This window comes from Mytilus edulis, chromosome 4 (assembly GCF_963676685.1).
Source record: "Mytilus edulis chromosome 4, xbMytEdul2.2, whole genome shotgun sequence".
NCBI lineage: Eukaryota > Metazoa > Mollusca > Bivalvia > Mytilida > Mytilidae > Mytilus > Mytilus edulis.
In genome coordinates, this window is record NC_092347.1 from 40,425,529 (window position 1) to 40,449,860 (window position 24,332).

The following is a 24,332-nucleotide window of genomic DNA, read 5'->3' on the forward strand; positions in this document are numbered from 1 at the left end:
TGCCAGAGTTTGCCCAAACTAATGATTTTTAATATTTTGGTGGAAAACTGTTATTTGACCCCTCTGTTCTATTTTTAGTAATGGTTGCCATTTTTTTTTTACGGATAACAATTTGAAGCATACAGTTTGTGCAGCATACCCTAGGAAATAGACCTGCTAAGATTGATCAAAATCCATTCAGTGGTTTCAGAGGAGAAGATGTTTGACAAATTGTTTATGCAATGACTGATGACCACAGACACCAAGTAATGGCAAAAGCTTACATTTCCTTTGGGAAGGCGAGCTTAAATGCTTAGAATTGAAAACTGGTTTTATTTTTTAAATGTATAGGGTAATAAATGCATGTAACAACCACATTTTAGCAAGAAGCGTGGAACCACATTTATTTCTATATTGCAACAAATCTAACAAACTTGTACTTCATTATCGATTCTTTCTAATGACAGTTTTAAACAAGGAGTTTGAAGACTTCCTAAATTGTATTGTATTGTTTACTTGATATTGCATGTGTATTCAGCATAAAAACATTTTATTTGCTTTTTAGTACTAGTTATGTGATTTCGATTTTAGCGTCCCTGATGAATAGTAATCTTGCCGTAGATGAAACACGCATCTGGTTTACCCATTATTAGCGCGGTATCAAATTTTACCAAACAATTCAATAAAAACAAAATCCTTTTGTATGATGTCATCAATTTATTTAGTACCAAGACCATAACAAATAAACTGTAGTCAAGTATAAGTACTAAAACACTACTTTAGTATTCATAGTAAGGTTCCAGTCATAAATTATATGCAGCAATTCTACATGTACAATAACAGTTTCTTAAACACTGATATAGTTCTAAAACTGTGCAGTGCTTGTCCATGCATTATTTCAAAACTAGTATTTTGGAAAATACATATTTCACTTTATGGGAAAATACACTTGTTGTTTATTAGAAAGTCAAGTAAAAACAAGAGTTAAAAAATGATAAAACATAACTTCAGTACCATATACATGGAAAAATACAGAATCTATGTTGCATTGTTTATGAATAAAGCATATTTCCCTTTTTATTAGTTTCAAAGAAAGTTTAAAAATATCATGCACCTTTACGTCAGACAAAAAACCCAGACATACAGATATGTAGAACCTATTTATTTATTATGTGATATAAAATACATACTAGTACGTTATTCTTATATGCCATTTGCATTTGGTAATGAAATTGAAAATTAACACTCCGCCTTCAAAAATATAACAAATTGCGTTAATTGTTAAAATCAAAGTTTTATTTTGGATTATCCCTGATACAGTAAAATCAAGAGTATTCATTAAACCATTGCTAAATAATTATAAAACTATGCTTGTTAACCCTTTTTATTAACACTCATGGTGTAACACCACTAATTCGGGCCAGGCCAGAAAGAACATACCAGAAAGTAGTACATATTTAACACAAAATTGTTCCTACGCATGGACACAACTTTCAAAATATTTAAAATATTTTATTAATTTTGGAATCAAATGAAAGCTGCATGACTGGTGATCATTGTAGAACAATTTTGGACTGATAAATTTGAATAATAAAAAAATGGCATGAAATTTAAAAAGGAGGGTACATTTTGCCTTTTTGTCAGATCGGAAGTACCTGTTTTGGTACATCCGAAGTTCCAGGAACCAGTTCTTTCTTATATGCCATGTAAGGTATGTTGATTTTTTCAGTACATGACACCAGAAGGTGTTGCTTTGACATGCAATGATTGTCACTTTATTTGAACTTAAGATAAAAGAGCGTTAACCACTCGAAATTGAGGAATTTAACATAGAAAGCAATGGGGCCATTAATTAGTGGTGTACTTCCTTATATACAAAATGTACAAACAAATCTATAATAAAGCTGTTTATTCCATTTTGACAAAACTTTAGTAGTTTTTCTATATGAATTGGATTGTGAATAAAAATGCATATTTGCTTGCCAAAAAAAGTATATTCACCGCGCTAAACGTCACATGCTTTTACATGTATAATTTTGGTTAATAGGTTTGATGTACAATTGATTTGGGTAAATAATTTTTATAATAAAGATTTCTCTCGGAAATTGAAATAAAACCATCAATTTTGTTTCGGTAAATATGTGGATTAATTGACTGTTGAAAAACTGATAATCAGATATGTACCTCACCAAGAGACGGTTATTGTATAATACAAAATGTACAAAAAATTTAAAATCTAATATACACTTGCATAAAATAAATATCTATTCAATTCTATAATAAAGTTGAAATGATACTTGCATATATATACAAAATCACATCAAGTAGACACTGATTATAATACATAACATATATAAAGGTTGAGGATGAACATGGAGGCGGCCACTTTCAATTTAGACAAAAACCATCTGAAAAGTGACATTTTTCAGCATATTTGTTCGATTTTTCATATTTGAGCTTGAATTGGATCATTTTTAATGACTAAATTAGTTAAAATCTTTCACATAATTTAATTGAATCAAATGAAATAGACACTTTAAGTGTTTGAAAAGTGGTCAAAATCTTTCGTCAGATGAACCTGAAATATGAGGCCAAAATCTGTCCTTACAGGAGTACTCCTTTATCAAAAATATAATAAATAAGAGAAATGAAATAAGATATGCTCATGTTTTCCATTTTGAGTTTACATAAATATTGTTTCTAATTTTTGGTTAAAAAAGCGGTTTTTAAATTCTCAAAAATTGCAAAAAAACTTTTGTTTATTTAAACTAAAATCAATGCTTTTGATTAGAAAAGAGCACCCTACATTCGAAAATGCATCACATTGTGTTGTTTCTTTTGTAAACTACTATATAAAAGTACACATATGCAGTGTACATTTACTATAAAAATGTACAAACAATTGAAAATCAAAATAAAAGTAAGCTTTCAATAACACACTTATCATAACATACATGTGTACGCAAATTTCAAACAATTGGCATCATATATAAATCTAGTATAATACAAACCATTCAATACCAAAGGCACAAATAATTAGAGTAAGGCTAGCAAACGCCTATCCTTGCACTTTTGCTTATACAATTTCCCCCAAAATAAAGAATCAACAAGTGAAACTGCGAGGTACTGCTCACTGATGATACCCCCGCCGCAAGTGGATAATATAAATAGTGTAAAAATATGCAAGTGTTCGGTAAACAGGAAGTTGTTGAGTGATGAATCTGAAAACGCATCACACAGTATAGCTGACTTATATAAATCCTGAAACCAAATCTCAGAAATCCTTGTATTGTAGTTCCTGAGAAAAATGTGACAAAAATTTTCAACTTGGCTATCATGTGTAAAATCATACAAGTGTTCGTTAAACAGGAAGTTGTCGAGTGATCAATCTGAAAACGCATCACACGGTATAGCTGACTTAGATAAACCCTGAAACCAAATTTCAGAAATCCTTGTATTGTAGTTCCTGAGAAAAATGCGACGAAAAAATAAATAGTGTAAAAATATGCAAGTGTTCGGTAAACAGGAAGTTGTCAAGTGATGAATCTGAAAACGCATCACACGGTATAGCTGACTTAAATAAACCCTGAAACCAAATTTCAGAAATCCTTGTATTGCAGTTCCTGAGAAAAGTGTGACGAAAATTTTCAACTTGGCTATCATGTGTAAAATCATACAAGTGTTCGGTAAACAGGAAGTTGTCAAGTGATCAATCTGAAAACGCATCACACGGTATAGCTGACTTAGATAAACCCTGAAACCAAATATCAGAAATCCTTGTATTGTAGTTCCTGAGAAAAATGCGACGAAAATATTCATGGGACAGACTGACTGACGGACGGACAGACAGAGGTAAAACAGTATACCCCCCCTTTTTTAAAGCAGGGGTATAAATATATAGATATGCTACCGTGTATGGATACCAAACACACCAACTATAAGCATTGATAATATGTACAGACTGGCTAGCATACACCTAGTATCACTACTTGCATACATCTAGTATCACTACTTGCATACACCTAGTATCACTACTTGCATGTACAAAAAAACTAAAATAGTGGTCTTAATTTACAAAATTTGACACCACCTTAGAGTAAATGGTAAATTAATGCAAGCAAATTCAAAGATAAGAACAACATGTTAAAAACAACTGTTTAAGTCACTTTCAATGTAAATCTGGAGGACACTTTACTGGCATATAATATTTATTTGATGACTGCTTTCATTATTCTTTGTCTTATTCTTTGTCTTGCAGTAGCTATTTCATTCTGAAAAAAAGGTGCCAACAGTTTGCATTACATTCATCCCTATTGGTTAATTACCTTTCATTACATATTAATATAGCTTATAATACCTCATGGCATAAATATTTTTAAAGGGGTAATATATACTAATGGAAAATGAAATTTGCATAGTTGGTAATGAGATATTAATGAGAATTTTCATTCATTTACTCCAATGTCATTTACATCAAAATACTGAATTATGAATTAACAAGAAAAAAAGCTATTAGTGTTTTCTAAGGAAAATTGCTGCATTTTGTCCCATTGTTCTCAAATTGGGTTATGCTTTCTTCTTATAGATCTTGCGCTTCAGTGTCGTTTGACTTAATATGTTTTTTCATGCATTTTCCTAAGCAAAATGTCTACCTTAATGTGACAATTCAATTGAAAGTGCGACTATTTAGCATGAAAGTAATTGTTCATGTCCCAGGTGAATTTCAACATAACAGATTCGTTTACCAAAAAAGTGTCCTGGATTATTTTCCAAAATGCAAATCAATACTATATAGAGCTCATGTTGTTATGTTATATGCATTAAATTTATTATCATTTGAACAAAATTAATGTCAAAATAAGGTCAAATGACTGTAAAGAGAAGTACATATAAAATGGAATCATATTTACAATTTCAATAAATATGTAATTACATTGCATAATTAACTTTTATATTTTCATTTTTGGTGTTTTAACACCATTTGAAGTACCACGTCTGGCCTTTTTTGTGATTCTCAAGTTTTTAATTGGCAGGGGAAATCTGAGTACTTGGAGAAAACCACCTAACTTGAATAAAAAAAACCCAACAATACTAGTAAATTAGAATAAGGATGATCCGATCAAGTGCACCAGCACCCGGTTTAATCTCACAATCTCAGTGTTGACTTGCTAGAAAAACAGTAAAGATAAATTAGACTACTCGTCCACTGAGACCCCCCTAATAAGATGATGATTTATTATATTGGTTCTTACCTTCGTGAAACACAAAGTCTGTCCACCTGCTAAAGCTTCAGAATATAGGAGGACAAATACACCACAGTCATATCCGTTTTCTTGGAGACTTATTTTCTAGAGATACAAAAAAAAGATTTACAAATTACCTCTGATTTCAGAACATTGATTATTTTTTAAAACTTGTGAAAAGATATATCATATTAAAAAAGTTATTTGTGAAAAAAAATGTGAATAGATAGGACAATGGAATATCATAGTGAATACAGTGTTTTCGCAAACAACGTCCCTGGTCATGTATACTATGTTTCAAGCTGATGGGAATATTAGCCTGGTGATCTGGAAGAACTAAAATGGATGCACTGGTCGAAAACAGTATGCTAGTCTTCTATTATATGTGGGACAGGGCAGAAAACAAAATATAAAATACTGCAATATACAACATACACTGAATTACAGGCCAATTAGATGGGATTTGCACATGTAAATAATGGTGGGGTTAAATGTTATTGGTGACATGACAAGATCTTCCCTTAATCTTGGATAATGCTTTAGCAAATCTTTATAATATAAATAAGAAGATGAGGTATGAGTTCCAAACAGACAACTGTCCATCTAACTCACAATGTATTTAAAGTTAACAATTACAGTTCAAAGTAGGGCTTCGCCACAGATGAGCCTAGGCTCACACAGTTATAAAAGGCCACGAAATTACCAGTGTTTACAATTTAAAACAGGAAAACCAAAGATCTAATCTGTATACAAATTGAGAAACCAAAAATTGTAAATTAATCACAACAAAGGACAACCACTGAACAACAAATGCATATATATGCAGCGAGTTAAATGCTTAAGCAGGTGTGTCAACCTTCATTTTTACCTCATACATTAGAACAACATTAAAACATGAAAAGACACCATCAAATATTCATTGAAAACTAGTTATAACAAAAACAACACTAATCAAATAGGTATGATCCCCAATACAATCTAAACTACCATTTGACTTAAATGGGTGGGGGCTATATTTTGTCTAAAAGAATATTTATTCCCAATTTGATGAAAAAAAATATTTTGTTCAAACAGTTGACAAAAAAAAATATTGAGTCCAGATTTTCCCCACACCTTTTAGTATTTAAGGAGTAAGTTTGGTAAGGGCCATATTTGGCCTCAATTATAAAGTTCATAGTTACAAGACAATAAATGTTTTAAGTTGCCTTAAAGACAAGTGAGAAAGTGAAACAGAACTGTTTTTGACAAAGATTAATTCTAACACGTTGGTTTTTACATCCCAAAAAGGTCAAGATAAGGGATTTTGTTGAAATTTGACAAAATCAGCTGGATTTCCACCAAATTAACATGATTAAGGACCAGGAAACATAGAGGGCAGGCGTCGACTAACTAAATATTCAAATAAGACATGTGAAATGTCTTCAAAAACATTATTTTAAAAGATCTACGTTGTCAACGTATGCGTTCTATGTTTTCTGTCCAATAATCTATGGAAATTTTACCCTTTTTCATTGATTTTTTCGTGAAAGATCAATATGAGTACAACTTGTGACGTCATAATGAACTGCAGAAACGTAAGTTTTTCAACAAAATGGCTTATTTCCTATCTAGTCACTGTACTAGCTATAAAATATTGGGATATTGGTCAATAAATCTGAATCTGAAATTTACGCTAAAAAAGGGTGCCATTTTAGGACCTTACCGAACATACTCCTTTTGGAAAAATATTATCTGATTGATAGTGTTGAAAAAAATTAATATCAAAAGTGGTATCCGTTAAATAAACTATTCAAAGGTTACTACATATTATTAACACGGTAAAATTAACTTTTAATATAATAATTGAGTTGTTAGCAGTGTTCCAATACAATTAACGCCATAAAACAGGCAAAAAAAAATTATGGGAGGAAGAAACAGACAGACACACACACAATCAGAAGTAAAACTTGAAGCTTTTTTTTGTTGAGTAACTTAAAACCTAATATTAACAAAATAATAAAATCTCCCTGGCACAATTAAGTAATACCAAAAAAAATTTATACTTAATTATTGTTGATTACATACATGTTTTAGTTTCTTTGTGTAGCTAAGATCTATGCTGAATTCTTTTTTATACAGGGATCTGAAACAAATATAAATTAAATAATTATTATATAAACATGAAGATTAAAAGATCCTGAATCAATCACCCATTTTTTTTTCTTATGAAACAAGAGTGCACACGCTGAAATGTCTCGCCTTCTTTACTAATCATTGATATTATGTTGATAGACCTAAATATAAAGCTTTACTACAACTGTCACATAAACATGATAAACTCAACATTAAACAAGAAAACGAAACATTGATCAATGAACCATTAAAATGAGGTCAAGGTCAGATGAACCATGCCAGGCAGACAGGTACAGCTAACAATTTTTCAATACAACAAATGAAATTGACTTATTGCTTATAAATTAAGAAAAAACAGACCAAAACACAAACACTTCACACTCAGCAATGAACCGTAAAAATGAGGTCAAGGTCAATTAAAACATGCGTAACAGACAATTAGATCATAAATATTTTCATACACCAAATATAGTTGACCTAATGCATAAAGTATTGGAAAAATAGACCAAAACTCAAAAACTTAACTTTGACTACTAAACCATGAAAATGAGGTCAAGGATTTGTTCAACTATTAATTTGATTTTAAAATGGGCGTCAAAAATAACGCTCTTGAAAAATGGAAAAAGAAAATTATCTAGATGAAAATTCAGATCATGAGAACTATATAGTCCAAAAACACATTTCAAGGGGACATTGAAACTCATACAGAAAACAGTTTGTTAGTATGGAATGTAAGAAAGCGGTTTAACTTGGTTATTTTGCCAAATAACTTTCCCTGTGTTCCAACAGTCCCTGAAATTCATTGGTCTCTACAGAGTAAACTCGATAAAGTCTCAGAACCATTTTAAAAATAAAGTGCTAGCATTGTAATCGTATAAACCAGGTATCCACAGGACAAAAATTTACTTATAGGAATGAAGCCTAATTAAAATATCGAAGGCTGAGATATCACTAGTACTTTTGGGGCTTGCTGTTCAGTGTGAGCTAAAGCTCTGTTTTGAAGGCCGTACTTAGACCTATAATTGTTACCTTTTTATATTCATTTGTGACGTGGATGTCGAGTTGTCTCATTGGCACTCATACCACATTTGTTTTCTTATATTGAGTGTGTAAGTTCAAACACAATCTTTAATAATTAGCTTCCTTGCTAGCTTAATCGTAAAGTCATTCCCAGGTATGGTAAACTATAGCATCCTCCTTACAGAGTAGTTTTAAAGTTCACTGGGCTAATAGATTGGGTAGCTGTCGCACTAGTGTATTCTCAAAGGAAAGTAGTTTATCTAACATTCTTTTTTTATATAATGATGACTTCATACTTCAGCTGACAAGGAAGCTAACCAAAGTTTTGTTTAACCTTCACACTCAAGTCTGATGGCTGCGTTCTTATTTTGAATAACTTACTGATAGTTTTTGATTAAACAAATAGAATGAATCTGGTTCTAGACCTTACCTGTAGCAGTTATAATCTATAATTTTACTATGTTGATGAATGTATTCTACATATACATGATATATACAATTATTTCAGACAATATATATTACCGTATGAATTCCACTGCCTTCATGTTTATTACCCCAGATGAATCCAAGACAAATACTGTTTGATTTTTGGACTGAACAACCTAAAGTAATATAATTGTAATTCATAAAAAAAATGACAATAAACTACAGAAGCATATATAGCGCCACACAGGTTTTCTACATAGAAAATGTCTGTACATGTACCTGGTCAAGAACATGACTGTTATTTTTCAGTCATTTTGTCATTTGACATGTTTGATGATTTCGAGCCTTTGTATAACCTTTCCCATTTTTAATTCCCCTTGGTTTTTTTTTTATTTACTTTTTAGAATATACAGCTTTGGTTAAACTGAAGTTGTTGCACTATAAATCTAAAAATGCACCACATAGTATAACTTGTTATGAACTTGTTGTTGATGTTATGAACTTGTTGTTGAATCCAGATTTCAAACAGTTATAATATGTAGATCCGGAAGAAAAAAACAAGACAGAATAAAAAAACGGACTGACTGATAGACAGATCAAGAGGTTAAAAATTAGGGGTATAAATATAACAGTTTGTGTGGTGATGATATATATAATGTTTGTGATGTTCATAATTCCCCTGAATCACATACATGTACGTCCATAATGATTTGAATTTCAATGGTTTCTGCTTTACAATTTAAGTTTTATGTTCAAATTTTGATATCCACATTATCGCTACTTTTACAAAAATTATGTAACAGAAAACTTCCATTTTTATTAGTTATTAGCCATTATAAACTGAGCCAAAAAAATTTGGCAACAAATGGTCCAAGTACAGTTATTTCGTAGTGCCTTTCTTTTAGACAATAAATGAAAATTAAAAAAATCCCACCTGCGCTTTCTCAATAATATTTTTACAGTGTGTTGTAATACTTTTGGGACAAATTATATCAAAATTATAGAAACTTCATCAGCTCTAACTCAAAATATGGACAATTGTATGTTGAGGGGGTCATGAAATCTTTTGACAGCTTCTGAAGTGCTAATTTTTGACCTTTTTCAGCTGGACCTAATCACTACTTTACATTAATATTTATGACCCAAATTTTTTTACAGTGTCATTTTACCCCCCAACTTGCAATATGAGGCATAAAACATGGAGAAATAAATTTGGAAGGGGTATAACAGACATTGGCAAGTAACACACTGTCCACACTAAGGACTATATTCGTGGACAACGAAAATCAAAGGACGATAACTGTGTACTCAGACCAAATATGTAAAATTTTTATCTTATTACAAAATGATAACAACATATAATTCTAATAATTACAAAATGGAAATATATCAGAAGCAACATGAATGATTATCACTCACATTCACTAAAAATTTCTCTGTATGGAGGGCAATAGGATCAGCACGCAGAAATGAGTATAGTGTTATTCAAAATCAATTTTCCATCCATGCTCCACATGCATAAATGAAGAAGTGGCAAGCACCCAAGAAGCTGCCCCAAGTCTATGCACTACTCTTGTGGCCAGCATATCTGTTTATGTGTTTATGTCTTTTTCTGACCAATGAAGTATGACTGTTAAAACTACAGGTAGATCTCAGTATTATGTCAATGATATTAACAAAAAGAAATGGCAGAGACAACAAAATAAACCAGATGCTCCGCAGGGCGTAGCTTTATACGACCGCAGAGGTTGAACCCTGAACGGTTGGGGCAAGCATGGACACAACATTCAAGCTGGATTCCGCTCTAAATTTGGATTGTGATTAAATAGTTGACACAGCATAGGTTTCTGACACAGAATGAATGTATTCAAATGAACTTAAAATTTTTGTTTTCTCTTAGAGCAATTCACTATGCTGTTGAATATTAATCCTCTCAAAAAAATGTTTGAAGAAATTTTCTTTTTATTTATGAAATTTCAAATGAGAAAAATTGAACCCAATTTTTTAATCACATCCCCCTTTCCCTTATTCCAAAACTAATTACAATTAAAATATTCTAATGGAGTTTGCAACAATTACTACTCATTTAAATACATCATAAAATATTAAGATGTAAAAAAACTGCTTGTTATCACTGAATGGTAAAGATTATTTAAATTTATCAGTTGGTATTAAAAAGTGAATATACATTGTATATTGTATATAACAAAGATTTAAGTTGATTCTGGACAAAGAAAAAATTCTTGCAGATATTTCTTGCTTACTATACTGGACAAAGAAAGATAACTCTTAATTAAAAAAAATTTTGCTATTTCACAATATTGTGAAATTAGATATTTCTTGCCATTGCACAATACTGTGCAATTGAAAAGACTTGCTATTGCACAATACTTAATATAATAATTTTAGATCCTGATTTGGACCAACTTGAAAACTGGGCCCATAATCAAAAATCTAAGTACATGTTAAGATTCAGCATATCAAAGAGGCCCAAGAATTTCATTTTTGTTAAAATCAAACGTAGTTTAATTTTGGACCCTTTGCACTTTAATTTAGACCAATTTTAAAACTGGACCAAAAATTAAGAATCTACATACACAGTTAGATTTGGCATATCAAAGAACCCCAATTATTCAATTTTTGATGAAATCAAACAATGTTTAATTTTGGACCTCGATTTGAGCCAACTTGAAAACTGGGCCAATAATAAAAAATCTAAGTACATTTTTAGATTCAGCATATCAAAGAACTCCAAGGTTTCAATTTTTGTTAAAATCAAACTAAGTTTAATTTTGGACCCTTTGGGCCTTAATGTAGACCAATTTGAAAACGGGACCAAAAATTAAGAATCTACATACACAGTTAGATTCGGCATATTAAAGAACCCCAATTATTCAATTTTGATGAAATCAAACAAAGTTTAATTTTGGACCCTTTGGGCCCCTTTTTCCTTAACTGTTAGGACCAAAACTCCCAAAATCAATACCAACCTTCCTTTTATAGTCATAAACCTTGTGTTTAAATTTCATAGATTTCTATTTACTTATACTAACGCAATGGTGCGAAAACCAAGAAAAATGCTTATTTGGGTCCCTTTTTGGCCCCTAATTCCTAAACTGTTGAAACCAAAACTCCCAAAATCAATACCAACCTTTCTTTTGTGGTCATAAACCTTGTGTCAAAATTTCATAGATTTCTATTAACTTAAACTAAAGTTATAGTGCGAAAACCAAGAAAATGCTTATTTGGGCCCTTTTTGGCCCCTAATTCCTAAAATGTTGGGACCAAAACTCCCAAAATCAATACCAGTCTTCCTTTTATGGTCATAAACCTTGTGTTAAAATTTCATAGATTTCTATTCACTTTTACTAAAGTTAGAGTGCGAAAACTAAAAGTATTCGGACGACGACGACGACGACGCCGACGCCAACGTGATAGCAATATACGACGAAATTTTTTTCAAAATTTGCGGTCGTATAAAAATTGAAAAAAAATGTTGCTAAACTTTTTTGGCTCAGTATATGTTGTAATTTTGATTGGACATTTTAAACAAAAACTTAGGAGTAATGCAACATTGACATCATGAAAACAAAATCTGACCCTACCATAAACAAAACTTACCAATAATGACCAATGGTTATTGGATGGTACAGGTATAAGCACCATATCCACAGTATTGATAGACTTAATACTTTTTAAATCATGCTTTTTTTCTATCAGAAAGAAAGTGTCCAGACAGAGCACCAAATCTCTGTGGTCTCTTTGAATAATAGCCAGATAGGCATTAATAACCTGAAAATAAAATTTCAATTATGAACATGTTTAAAATCAAAAAAATCATTTCTAAAAGGTACATGTATATCAAAAGTGTATTAACAAACTAGAACAGTTATAATAAAACATTGGAAAAAGGTCCTTTGAAGTTCTACTTGAATAAGATAACATTGTACATGTTAATTGTAAATAATCTAACAATTGCATAAGAATGATTGAGCCCAAAAATTTTAAGAGGTATCATTTGGATAAGGAATAGCAGATTCTTACAATATTTTTTTTCCTAGATGGACTTTCATACTTTATAAAATGGTGCCACCATATCAATTAAAATTCCTGTGTATAAATTCCTGAATGTACTGCATTAATTAGTATATCAACCGGGAGTCCTGATAAATGGACCTTGTTTCACTGAAAGTATCTTATATATATATATATATATACTTTTTCACTCTTTTGGTCTTTTGGAAAATGTTGTTTGTGCTGTTTTTAGACCCTTCTACAACGAAATTTGTTTGACATGCATACGTATAAAAATTGCGGTTTTTATCCAACGCCGTCATAGGTTTGAACGTAGTTTTCAATTTAGGCTCGTTTATATATATATATATATAGCAAAAGTAAATAAACACGGTGTACAGAATGTGTATAATAAAAAATTTAAATTTGCAAAAAGTAAAAACACAATAATACCGAACTCCGAGGAAAATTCAAAAAGGAAAATCCAAAATCAAAAGTCCAAACACATCAAAGGAATGGATAACAACTGTCATATTCCTGACTTGGTGCAGGCATTTTCTAATGTAGAAAATGGTGGATTGAACCTGGTTTTATAGCTAGCTAAACCTCTCACTTGTATGACAGTCGCATGAAATTCAATTACATTGTCAACGATGTATGAACAAAACAAACATACTCAAAGAGTAAAAATGTCAAAAATAGGGGTACAGCAGTCAATATTGTGTTATAATCTTAATATCACAATAAAAACAACAAATGTAACGAAGAATCACAAAAAGGCATACATCAAATTTAACATACTCATTTTGCTTTTCTTGTACCAATCAATTTATGTATATAAAAAGTCTACCCGTAAAGGAAAGAAGGTTTTCATTGCTGGTGTAAAAATGCGCGTTTGAAATTTGTACAGGTAGACATAATAATAATAATTTTGTCGTTAAAAGTATGAACAAAACAAACATACTTGCATCACTATAAAAACAACAAATGTAACGAAGAAGCACAAAAAGGCATACATCAAATTTATTATACTCATTATGCTTTTCTTATACCACTTAATTTATCTATATAAAGTCTACCCGTAAAGAATAGATGGTTTTCATTTCACATCAATTAATAACAGTTTGTTAAAATATTGTCACTAGCGCTTTCATGCCTTCTGGCAAATCTTTAGGCGATGTTTTAACAATGTCCTTGACATCTATAAAAAGATTGTTAATATTGTAAAACCATTTCAATATATATAGTTAAAAAAATATGCATCTACCTGTAATGAATCAAATTCCATAAAAAATGTTCAATTTATAATAACACCTTATACAAGAAAGCAAGATTTTGATTGGTTGATAGCCAGTGTATTTTTCGCATATTCTAAAATGTTTTCCTCATTTAAAACGAATTTGCCTGTTTTTGGATATTCCTTTTTTACCCTCGCGGGCATCTTCCCGCCAAAAGATTATAGATAAGACGTTTCATAATGAAAGCTCATAATGAAAGCTAGCTAACGCGTATTAGTACATAAAATTGAGAATGGAAATGGGGAATGTGTCAAAGAGACAACAACCCGACCAAATAAAAAACAACAGCAGAAGGTCACCAACAGGTCTTCAATGTAGCGAGAAATTCCCGCACCCGGAGGCGTCCTTCAGCTGGCCCCTAAAAAAATATATACTAGTTCAGTGATAATGAACGCCATACTAATTTCCAAATTGTACACAAGAAACTAATATAAAAATAATACAAGACTAACAAAGGCCAGAGGCTCCTGACTTGGGACAGGCGCAAAAATGCGGCGGGGTTAAACATGTGTTTGCTGAACATTATTGCTGTTTACAGTTTATCTCTTTCTACAATAATATCCAAGATAATAACCAAAAACTGCAAAATTTCCTTAAAATTGCCAATTCAGGGACAGCAACCCAACAACCTATTGTTCAATTTATCTAAAAATTTCAGGGTAGCTAGATCTTTACTTGATAAACAATTTAACTTTGTCAGATTTGCTCTAAATGCTTCGGTTTTAGAGTTATAAGCCAACATCTACATTTTACCCCTATGTTCTTTTTTAGGCAAGGTGAGCTAAAAACAAGAAACGAGTATAAATAACATAAACAAACGACAACTACTGTACATCAGATTCCTGACTTAGTGTTTGATTTATAATGCTATTTTCTTTATTTTTTTTAAACTATATTTTCAGAACTAAGGACTTTTAATTTATCAAAATATAATTTGTCCTTGGTCAATATAATCTGAACAGAACCATATATAACTTATTGACCTCGTCAAATGTTCATGATTGATACATATTTGTATCTTATATGTTGCTTTGTTGGTAAGGTTTGAATTTCAGTATTGGAAGTTTCAAGTGGCATGTTCTTGTTCTTGTGAGCACCAGGTTTTGTTGTTGGGTGTTGTTTGTATTTACAAGTACTTAGGTAATCAGGTACGACTTACTTGATCATTCAGCCATCGTCCATCGTCCAGACATTCAAGATTGCTTTCATAAAGGAGAAGAGAGCCTATTTTGCCAATAACTGGATCTGTCTCCAAATTTTCCACGCAATGCTATGAATAAAAAAAAAAAAACTTAATAATTATGTAATATGGATAAAAAGAATTCTAATCAAAGGATATTTCTTGCTGATTGTATTTACTTCACATAGGCTCTTATGTTAAAGTTAAAGCCCCCCGCTGGCATCCGTCTTGAATGAGGGATTGGCTACAAAGAAACAACACTTGGTCAGCACCTCATACTGAACATTTCAATGTGCACTGTTTTAGTTCCTTCAATTCTGTGGTTCTCTAAATTAGAGACATTATAGTATTTCCCATCAGGTCCTAAATGAAACTAGATCCCTGTCTAGCGACCATCTCAGATTATGGATCGGCTACAAGGTACCAACACTCGGTCGGCACCACATTATAAACATTCATACCATGCTTAGTTGCATTCTATAGAGAAGTTCTCTAAAGAAAGATAATTGTATGTATTTCCCACAGGGTCCCATGTTAAACTAAGCCCTTTATGGCTGCCATCTTGGATGAATCAGCTACAAAGTAACAACACTTGGTCATCATCTTATGAGCCATATGCAATCCATATTCGGTTTCATGCCATTAAGTGGTTCTCTAGAGGAAGTTCAAAATGTAAAAAGTTAATGGATGGCGGAAGCCATGTTATGAGAAAAGCTCACTTGACTTTTATGGAGTGAACTTATATTATAGGACAATGGGGTTAATAAAAAATGTCATCATTCCGGGCATTTTTGTTTTCCACATTATAAATAATAAAAAAAATGAACACATTTATGGTAGAATCCTACAACGATGCCAATGTTATATGTCACATAAAAGTAAGTTCCAGAATATCATCATCAGTTAAATTGTGTTCATCTGCCTATGGCATGTAAGAGATACATTTGGAAGATATAATTGTACAGCTCAAGAAGTCACATTGTTTTTTTTTTACTTATCTATTTATATAAATATATATGTGTGAGCAACGGAACAATGGATCATAATAAGGTTATCAGGTTATAGAAACTATGTTCCGTAATTAGTAATTCGTAATTGTCCCCATTTTCAGTTATTCCACTGTTCCTTTTTCAAACGTTTCAGAAAAATGTTTCACATTTTAGTAATTACCGATATGGGTCATGTACTTTTAGATTGCATAAATCGGTGCTTATCAAAGGTTGCGTACATTGGTGCATATATAGACTATATACACAATTATCTCAAAAGCAAGAACGTGGCTCAAAAGATTTTTCCACATCAGTTCACATCAGAACTTCATAAGGCTTCATCAAATCTACATTTGGTTTGGTTTTTTAACTGGTACCAAATCTTAAGCAGTGTCCCCTGACATCTCCTCCAGCTAAGTAATCAATAAATCAAACGAAAAATTATAACATTTTAGACCAACAGTATTATATTAAAATTTCAAAGTTTACCACTTCATCTTACTCTAATTTTACTTACCGAATCTGTCTGTTCGTAATACAGGATATAGGCGTTATTCTTAAAAAAAAATAATATTTTGTTCATTACATTTTAACATTAAAGTTGAGATGTCATTTTCCCATACCATGTAAGGTTTCAAACAGTGGTAATTTGATTTCTCTTTTAAAACTTAGGTACACGTTTTTTTACTTGTAGGCTATTTCCTGCTTTTTTCACTTCACTTCTTTAATTAAAACTCTCAACTTCACCTTTTTTATTTTTCATTGAACCTTCAACAAGCCCTATTAAAATTTCGCAGTTGTGGATATAACTTAATTCCAATTTGAAAATTGATATAAAGATCGAGTTGTAAAACATTGATATCAAAACATCACGCATGATTCAAAAGTTCAAAAGCTAATTACACCTAAAAGACCAACTGATAAATATCCAGTGGAAATACCAATCCATCTTTTAGCCTGAAAAATGAAGGCATAATCCAGGCGACAAGCATAACTTGTTGAATTTTTACTAAGTCCACATCCTGAAAAAGTTACCCACTCTCTATTGGACATCTTTGAAATTGATCTCGTTCAAGCTTTTATTTTTGTTATCAAGGCCATGAAAGTTTATTGGAAATCTTAGAATAACAGAAGGTGGTATTCAGGCGACAAGCATACACGTATGATTTTTTACCAAGTTCTCTTCCTGAAAAAGTGGCCCCCTATACAGATTTTTGCAGAAATCTATTCAATCGAACCATTTATATTTACAAAAACTTCAAATAAGTTTGAAGGAAATCCCACATAAATTGAAGGCACTATCCAGGCAACCAACATAAATGTGTGATTTTTTTTAACATTCAGGTCACTCTCTTGAAAAAGTGGCTCCTTCATGGATATCTGTGCAAGTCATTCAGGTTTATCAGGGTATTACAAGCTGTGCAGATTAAATCATATATACAGACTTGCTTGTTCAATAACTATAACATAAAATTCACTTGATGTCACATTGCAATTTCTATATACTTTCATTTTCATGTTACAATCATAAACCATGATCATGATGTAACCCAATATTGCACAGATATTTTACAGATACATCAAATATAAAAAAAGCTGTTTTAGTGATACTAATATAAACATCATTATCACTGAACTAGTATATATTTGTTTAGGGGCCAGCTGAAGGACGCCTCCAGGTGCGGGACTTTCTCGCTACATTGAAGATCTGTTAGTGACCTTGTGCTGTTGTTTTTTCTATGGTCGGGTTGTTGTCTTTTTGACACATTCCCCATTTCCAATCTCAATTTTATATCTGTTTTAAAATACCTATCAACTGTCAAACTTATTGGATTGTTTTCTCGCCTCTTGATTGATTTAGTGGTAACGAAACTCATCATAGATACCAGGACTAAATTTAGTATATATGCCAGAGGCGCATTTCGTCTACAAAAGACTAATCAGTGACACTCAAATCCCAAAAATTTAAAAAGGCCAAATAAAGTACGAAGTTGAAGAGCATTGAGGACCGAAATTCCTTAACGTTTTGCCAAATACAGCTATGGTAATTTATGTCTGAGGTAGAAAAGCCTTAGTATTATACACCTTAATGTTATTGTTGTATACAAAAGTTTATGAATGTTATTACCTGAATAGATGTATTAGTCATGATGTCTTTGTCTTCAATATTCACCAGCTCATCATTATAACACACAATTTTCTCTTCCTCCAGTGTCAATGTATAGTCTGTTAAAAAAGGGGATTAATAAACAAATAATCGAAATAAATGATGTTACACACACAATGGGTCTGTAAGTTACCTAATATAATTAATTTAGTTTTTATATATAAGTCTATATTCGATTCTAATATTACGTGCTTCTTTCGCTTTATGAATAAACCCATGCTCTAAATCATATAAAATTTGTTTGCACATGCATATATTGACTACTGCAGAATAATTAATTTATCAAATTGGCATGCATTTAATATATTTCACTTCCAAACTCTTAAATGATGCACATTTTTGTTAATTTTTGTTAATAATTCATTTATTATGATTGTAATGTGTTGCAATTGGAAATTGACATATTTGACCTAATAATGTCATGCTGGCTTGTTGAAAACTCCTCCCTCTGAAAAATCACATTGCCAGTCGTTAGCTTGTTTACAAACAAACAAGAGGCTCTCAAGAGCCTGAATCGCTCACCTTAATTCTTTTGGTTAAATCTCTCATCAATGATTATTTTGGCTTTTCAATTTATTTAAATGTTTTTTGGATCGTCCTATTTTCTTCAAAAGCCAAAAAAAATAATCATTTTCTCCTATGTTCCATTTTAGCCATAGTAGCTAATGTATGTTTCTTGACATACAAGGAAATAAAATATAAAATTTATACTAAATACTCTGAAACTCATTTAGCCTAAGTTTGGCTGAAATTGATACAGCAGTTTCAAAGGAGAAGATTTTTTAAAATAAGTCAACATGATGAACAAATTGCGAAAAAAATTCTTAAAGGGCAATAACTCCTTAAGGGGTCAATTGACAATTTTGGTCAAATTGACTTAATTGAAGATCTTACTTTGCTGAACATCATTGCTGTTTACAGTTTATTTCTATCTATAATTATATTCAAGTTAATAAACAAAAACAGCAAAATGTCCTTAAAATTATCAATTCAGGGGCAGCAACCCAACAACAGGTTGTCTGATTCATCTGAAAATTTCAGGGCAGATACATTGGAGAACTTGACCTGATAAACAATAACCCCAGGTCAGATTTGCTCTAAATGCTTTGGTTTTTGAGTTATAAGCCAAAAACTGCATTTGACCCCTATGTTCTATTTTTAGCAATGGCGACCATGTTTGTTGATAGATCATAACTTCGGATACAATTTACAAACCAAATACCCTAAGGAACATTCAGTTAAAGTTTGGAATTATTTGGCCCAGTAGTTTCAGAGGAGAAGAATTTTGTAAAAGATTTTTAAGATTTACGAAAAATGGTTAAAATTGACTATAAAGGGCAATAACTCATAAAGGGGTCAACTGACCATTTCCGTCATTTGACTTATTTGTAAATCTTACTTTGCTGAACATTATGGCTGTTTACAGTTTATCTCTATCTATAATAATATTCAAGATAATAACAAAAAACAGCAAAATTTCCTTAAAATTATCAATTCAGGGGCAGCAACCCAACAACAGGTTGTCTGATTCATCTGAAAATTTCAGGGCAGATACATCTTGACCTGATAAACAAAATAGCCCCGGTCAGATTTGCTCTTAATGCTTTGGTTTTTGAGTTATAAGCCAAAAACTGCATTTGACCCCTATGTTCTATTTTTAGCAATGGCGACCATGTTTGTTGATAGATCATAACTTCGGATACAATTTACAAACTAGATACCCTAAGGAACATTCAGTTAAAGTTTGGAAGTATTTTGCCCAGTAGTTTCAGGAGAAGATTTTTGTAAAATATTACTAAGATTTACGAAAAATGGTTAAAAATTGACTATAAAGGGCAATAACTCCTAAAGGGGTCAACTGACCATTTCCGTCATTTGACTTGTTTGTAAATCTTACTTTGCTGAACATTATTCCTGTTTGCAGTTTAGGCCAAATAAAAAAGCATGTGTGTTTCCTGTTTCCCTACCTACCCTATATTTTAAGCTTAGAAATAGCCTACCCTAAAGTTTTTTTGGTCATTTTTCAATAAGCACTGTTAAAGTCAGGATTTCTCTCCCATAGACTCAATGTAAAAAAAAATGGTAAAATAAAAAAAAATCCCTACCTACCTACCCTATTTTTTTCAAAGATGAAACAGGAAACACACATATTATTTTATTTGGCCTTATCTCTATCTATAATAATATTCAACATTATAACAAAAAACAGCAAAATTTCCTTAAAATTACCAATTCAGGGGCAGCAACCCAACAATGGGTTGTCTGATTCATCTGAAAATTTCAGGGCAGATAGATCTTGACCTGATAAACAATATTACCCCATGTCAGATTTGCTCTAAATGCTTTGGTTTTTGAGTTATAAGCCAAAAACTGCATTTGACCCCTATGTTCTATTTTTAGCAATGGCGACCATGTTTGTTGATAGATCAAAACTTCGGATACAATTTATAAATTAGATACCCTAAGGAACATTCAGTTAAAGTTTGAAAGTATTTGGCCCAGTAGTTTCAGAGGAGAAGATTCTTGAAATAGTTTACGACGACAGACGACGGACGACAGACGCCAAGTGATGGCATAAGCTCACTTGTCCCTTCGGGACAGATGAGCTAAAAAGGGGGGTTCATTGAAGACCCTACACAATCCAACACTTATTCACATCCGACAATAAAATTTCATTCACTATTGCTCAGGCAAAAATTATCATGAATATAATGCCTACCCATGTTAAAACTTCAATAAAGTATAGCTTGCATCAATTATTTCTTAATTTGTGACACAGATCTGGTAAAAAGTCTCAATAACTAATTTATCCAACTGGAATGTATAATGATTAAATTCAAATATATGTTTAAAATATAAATGTTCAATAACAAATTGAATATTCTTTTAGATAATAAATCAAAATTGTCCAAATACAAAATATTTGACAGCATTTCTTTATGGTGCCCACTAGATATTTACCAATTTTTCCAGGAAAATTGACTAACACATGAAAAAGTTTTTGTCATTGCTCATTTGCTGGAAGTCTGCATCTGATAGTTTATCTTTGAAATGTTAACTTCTAAGTAAGTAAAAAAACAAACACTCAAGAACAAAGTGATATTCGTCTTTAATTTTGTTTTCGCTTCAGAATCTACAGATGTGTTCCCAATGTATACTCATGGAAAAAAGAAACAGAGCATCGAAAAAATTCTTATAAAAACATAAATGGTGATACATGTGACATTTTTTGTAAAGAACTAATCCAATTATCACCTTCAGCGCACCCATTTTTGATCAATTCTACATTGTTTCAAAGTCATGAAAAACAAAAATTTTTTAACGAATCTTAAAATTCAAATTTAAAAGGGAGAGATGAAAATCTTGATACTGACTATCCATGCTTGAATTTGTAATCTCATGTTAAAATTTGGGTACTGTGCTCATTTTGTTATTAATACCTAAACAAACAAGATTCTGAAGCAAAAGATAAGCAATGCAGAACAGTCAGTTATTCATGCTCAATCATGAATTAAGTCACTAAAGCTAGGCAGACAAAAATTGCTTCTGAATGACAAAGAGACGTAATCCAACATTTTTTAAAGTGCCTAGGAGCTTCTGGTGGCGTTCACCATTATTACAACATCTTAATTAATTGATCAAAGAGCCTGAATTTTTCAAACTTAATTTAAATAAAATGACAAGGTATGTCTCTGGAAGCACTTCAATATCTTTCATGACCTAAAAGATAAAACCATCTCACAAAATGTAGAGTTATCACATAATCTCATAATTGCACTGGTTTTATTTGTCATCAAGGTCGTTAAAAGTAAATTCAAGTGGTCCCAATGACATGATATTTTTTTATGCAGTTCTTTTTTCCATTAGTATATTTTTTTTTTTTTACATCAACAGATTTTTTTTAATTCTTAAATATTTCAGATGTTCAGTGAAAAAAACCATCTATAAAAATCATGTACAATACTCATTAGCAACAACTGAAATAATTATTAGTATGAATAAAACTGAACAAAATAATGTTGAAGAAACTAAAATAACAAACAAAGAGAGATTTTGCAAGTAAGGTTGTTTTTTTACAAATACAGTTGTTTCAATTAACCCTTTTATTTCATAGAACTGTTCATAACTTTATACATAGGCATGTATACAAATGTACCTTTTTGTATCAATTTTTTATACTTGTGTGCATTTTTATAACATGATCTATACTATCAAAATAATGTTATCCTTTCAAAATGAATGCTGGTCTTTAACTCCTTTAATCATGCATCATTTTGTATCTGAGAGTATAAAAGACAAATTTATTCAGAACTCGAAATTTAACTTCAAGATGAGGGGTTTCTTGTAATAACTATCATCATAAAAATAAAGTCTGTTCAAGTATCTTTGCACTGCAAATCAGCTTCAACTATTTTATCAATGTTTGCCTCATCACCATAATCAGTTTTTAAAAGTCAGGCTATGGTAAATTGTTTTATTATACTTCACGTTAAAATGCCATATTTTGATTGGCTGAGACGAGGGTGTCAATTTACTCTATCACATGGCTGAGCGGGTGACAATTTTTTTTAATGTTACCCTCTCGTCTAGACCAATCAGAAATCGATTATTCAAAGAACAATGAAGTTGTTTTTTTCTAATACCCGTAACGTTGTTATGAACGTGACGTCATAGAAAATACCTTTAAAATAAAATTAATCTGTAAAAGCCAATAATGTTAGGACATTCAGTATAATAAATTAAATAACACATAGCTGAGAGGGTGATAGAGCAGATTGGAACCCCTTGAAAATTGGCTTCGCCGCGGTTGACAATGTTTTCTCGGGGTACCAATCTGCTCTATCACCCTCTCAGCTATGTGTTATTTATATAATGACTGCCTGTGACAGTTGTTTTCACTTCAACTTAAAACTTTCGATTTTGAAAAAAAACATCAAGTTTAGATAGGTTTCCTTTTTTCGGTGGTTTAAGGAGAAAACATATTGTATTAAAGGGTACAATAAAAGAAGACGGATGCAAGTGAAGACAAAAAATCAACTTGAGTTTGGTTTTCGTTAGAAAATATAAGATAATTACAACCAAACAAAAACATAACGCTTCACAAACTGAATTACGTACAATGTCCATGCATGAGAAAATTTCCACTATGTATCTATAAAAAGATTGTTAATATTGTAAAACCATTTCAATATATATAGTTAAAAAAATATGCATCTACCTGTAATGAATCAAATTCCATAAAAAATGTTCAATTTATAATAACACCTTATACAAGAAAGCAAGATTTTGATTGGTTGATAGCCAGTGTATTTTTCGCATATTCTAAAATGTTTTCCTCATTTAAAACGAATTTGCCTGTTTTTGGATATTCCTTTTTTACCCTCGCGGGCATCTTCCCGCCAAAAGATTATAGATAAGACGTTTCATAATGAAAGCTAGCTAACGCGTATTAGTACATAAAATTGAGAATGGAAATGGGGAATGTGTCAAAGAGACAACAACCCGACCAAATAAAAAACAACAGCAGAAGGTCACCAACAGGTCTTCAATGTAGCGAGAAATTCCCGCACCTGGAGGTGTCCTTCAGCTGGCCCCTAAACAAATATACTGTAAACCAACTTTGCGAGCAATTTATTTTCGCGAGTAGAAAATTAACGCGAACATAAATCGTCGCAAATATGTAAAACTTAGATCTTTCCTTATTAATCTATATCCAGAAATTAGAATATCGCGAAATTAAATAGCCGCGAAATAGTTTACAAAGGGTAAAACGCGAAATAAAGTATCCGCGAAAATAAGTTGGTTTACAGTATACTAGTCCAGTGATAATGAACGCCATACTAATTTCCAAATTGTACACAAGAAACTAAAATTAAAAAAATACACGACTAACAAAGGCCAGAG

The 24,332-nt window shown here is 31.5% G+C and overlaps 1 protein-coding gene across 1 annotated transcript in view; it reads right to left on the reverse strand.

Moving 5' to 3' along the window:
- Positions 1–676: 676 nt before the first annotated feature.
- Positions 677–24,332, reverse strand: part of LOC139521865 (uncharacterized) — a 35,557-nt gene continuing 11,901 nt past the window's right edge. The window contains exons 6-14 of the mRNA XM_071315526.1: positions 23,547–23,580; positions 18,390–18,487; positions 16,779–16,817; positions 15,252–15,362; positions 12,402–12,572; positions 8,877–8,956; positions 7,287–7,344; positions 5,232–5,327; positions 677–4,250 (exon numbers count right to left, since the gene is read on the reverse strand). Coding sequence (XP_071171627.1) covers positions 4,188–4,250; positions 5,232–5,327; positions 7,287–7,344; positions 8,877–8,956; positions 12,402–12,572; positions 15,252–15,362; positions 16,779–16,817; positions 18,390–18,487; positions 23,547–23,580 — 750 coding nt within the window. The 3' untranslated portion in view covers positions 677–4,187. The remainder of the gene's footprint in view (positions 4,251–5,231; positions 5,328–7,286; positions 7,345–8,876; positions 8,957–12,401; positions 12,573–15,251; positions 15,363–16,778; positions 16,818–18,389; positions 18,488–23,546; positions 23,581–24,332) is intronic.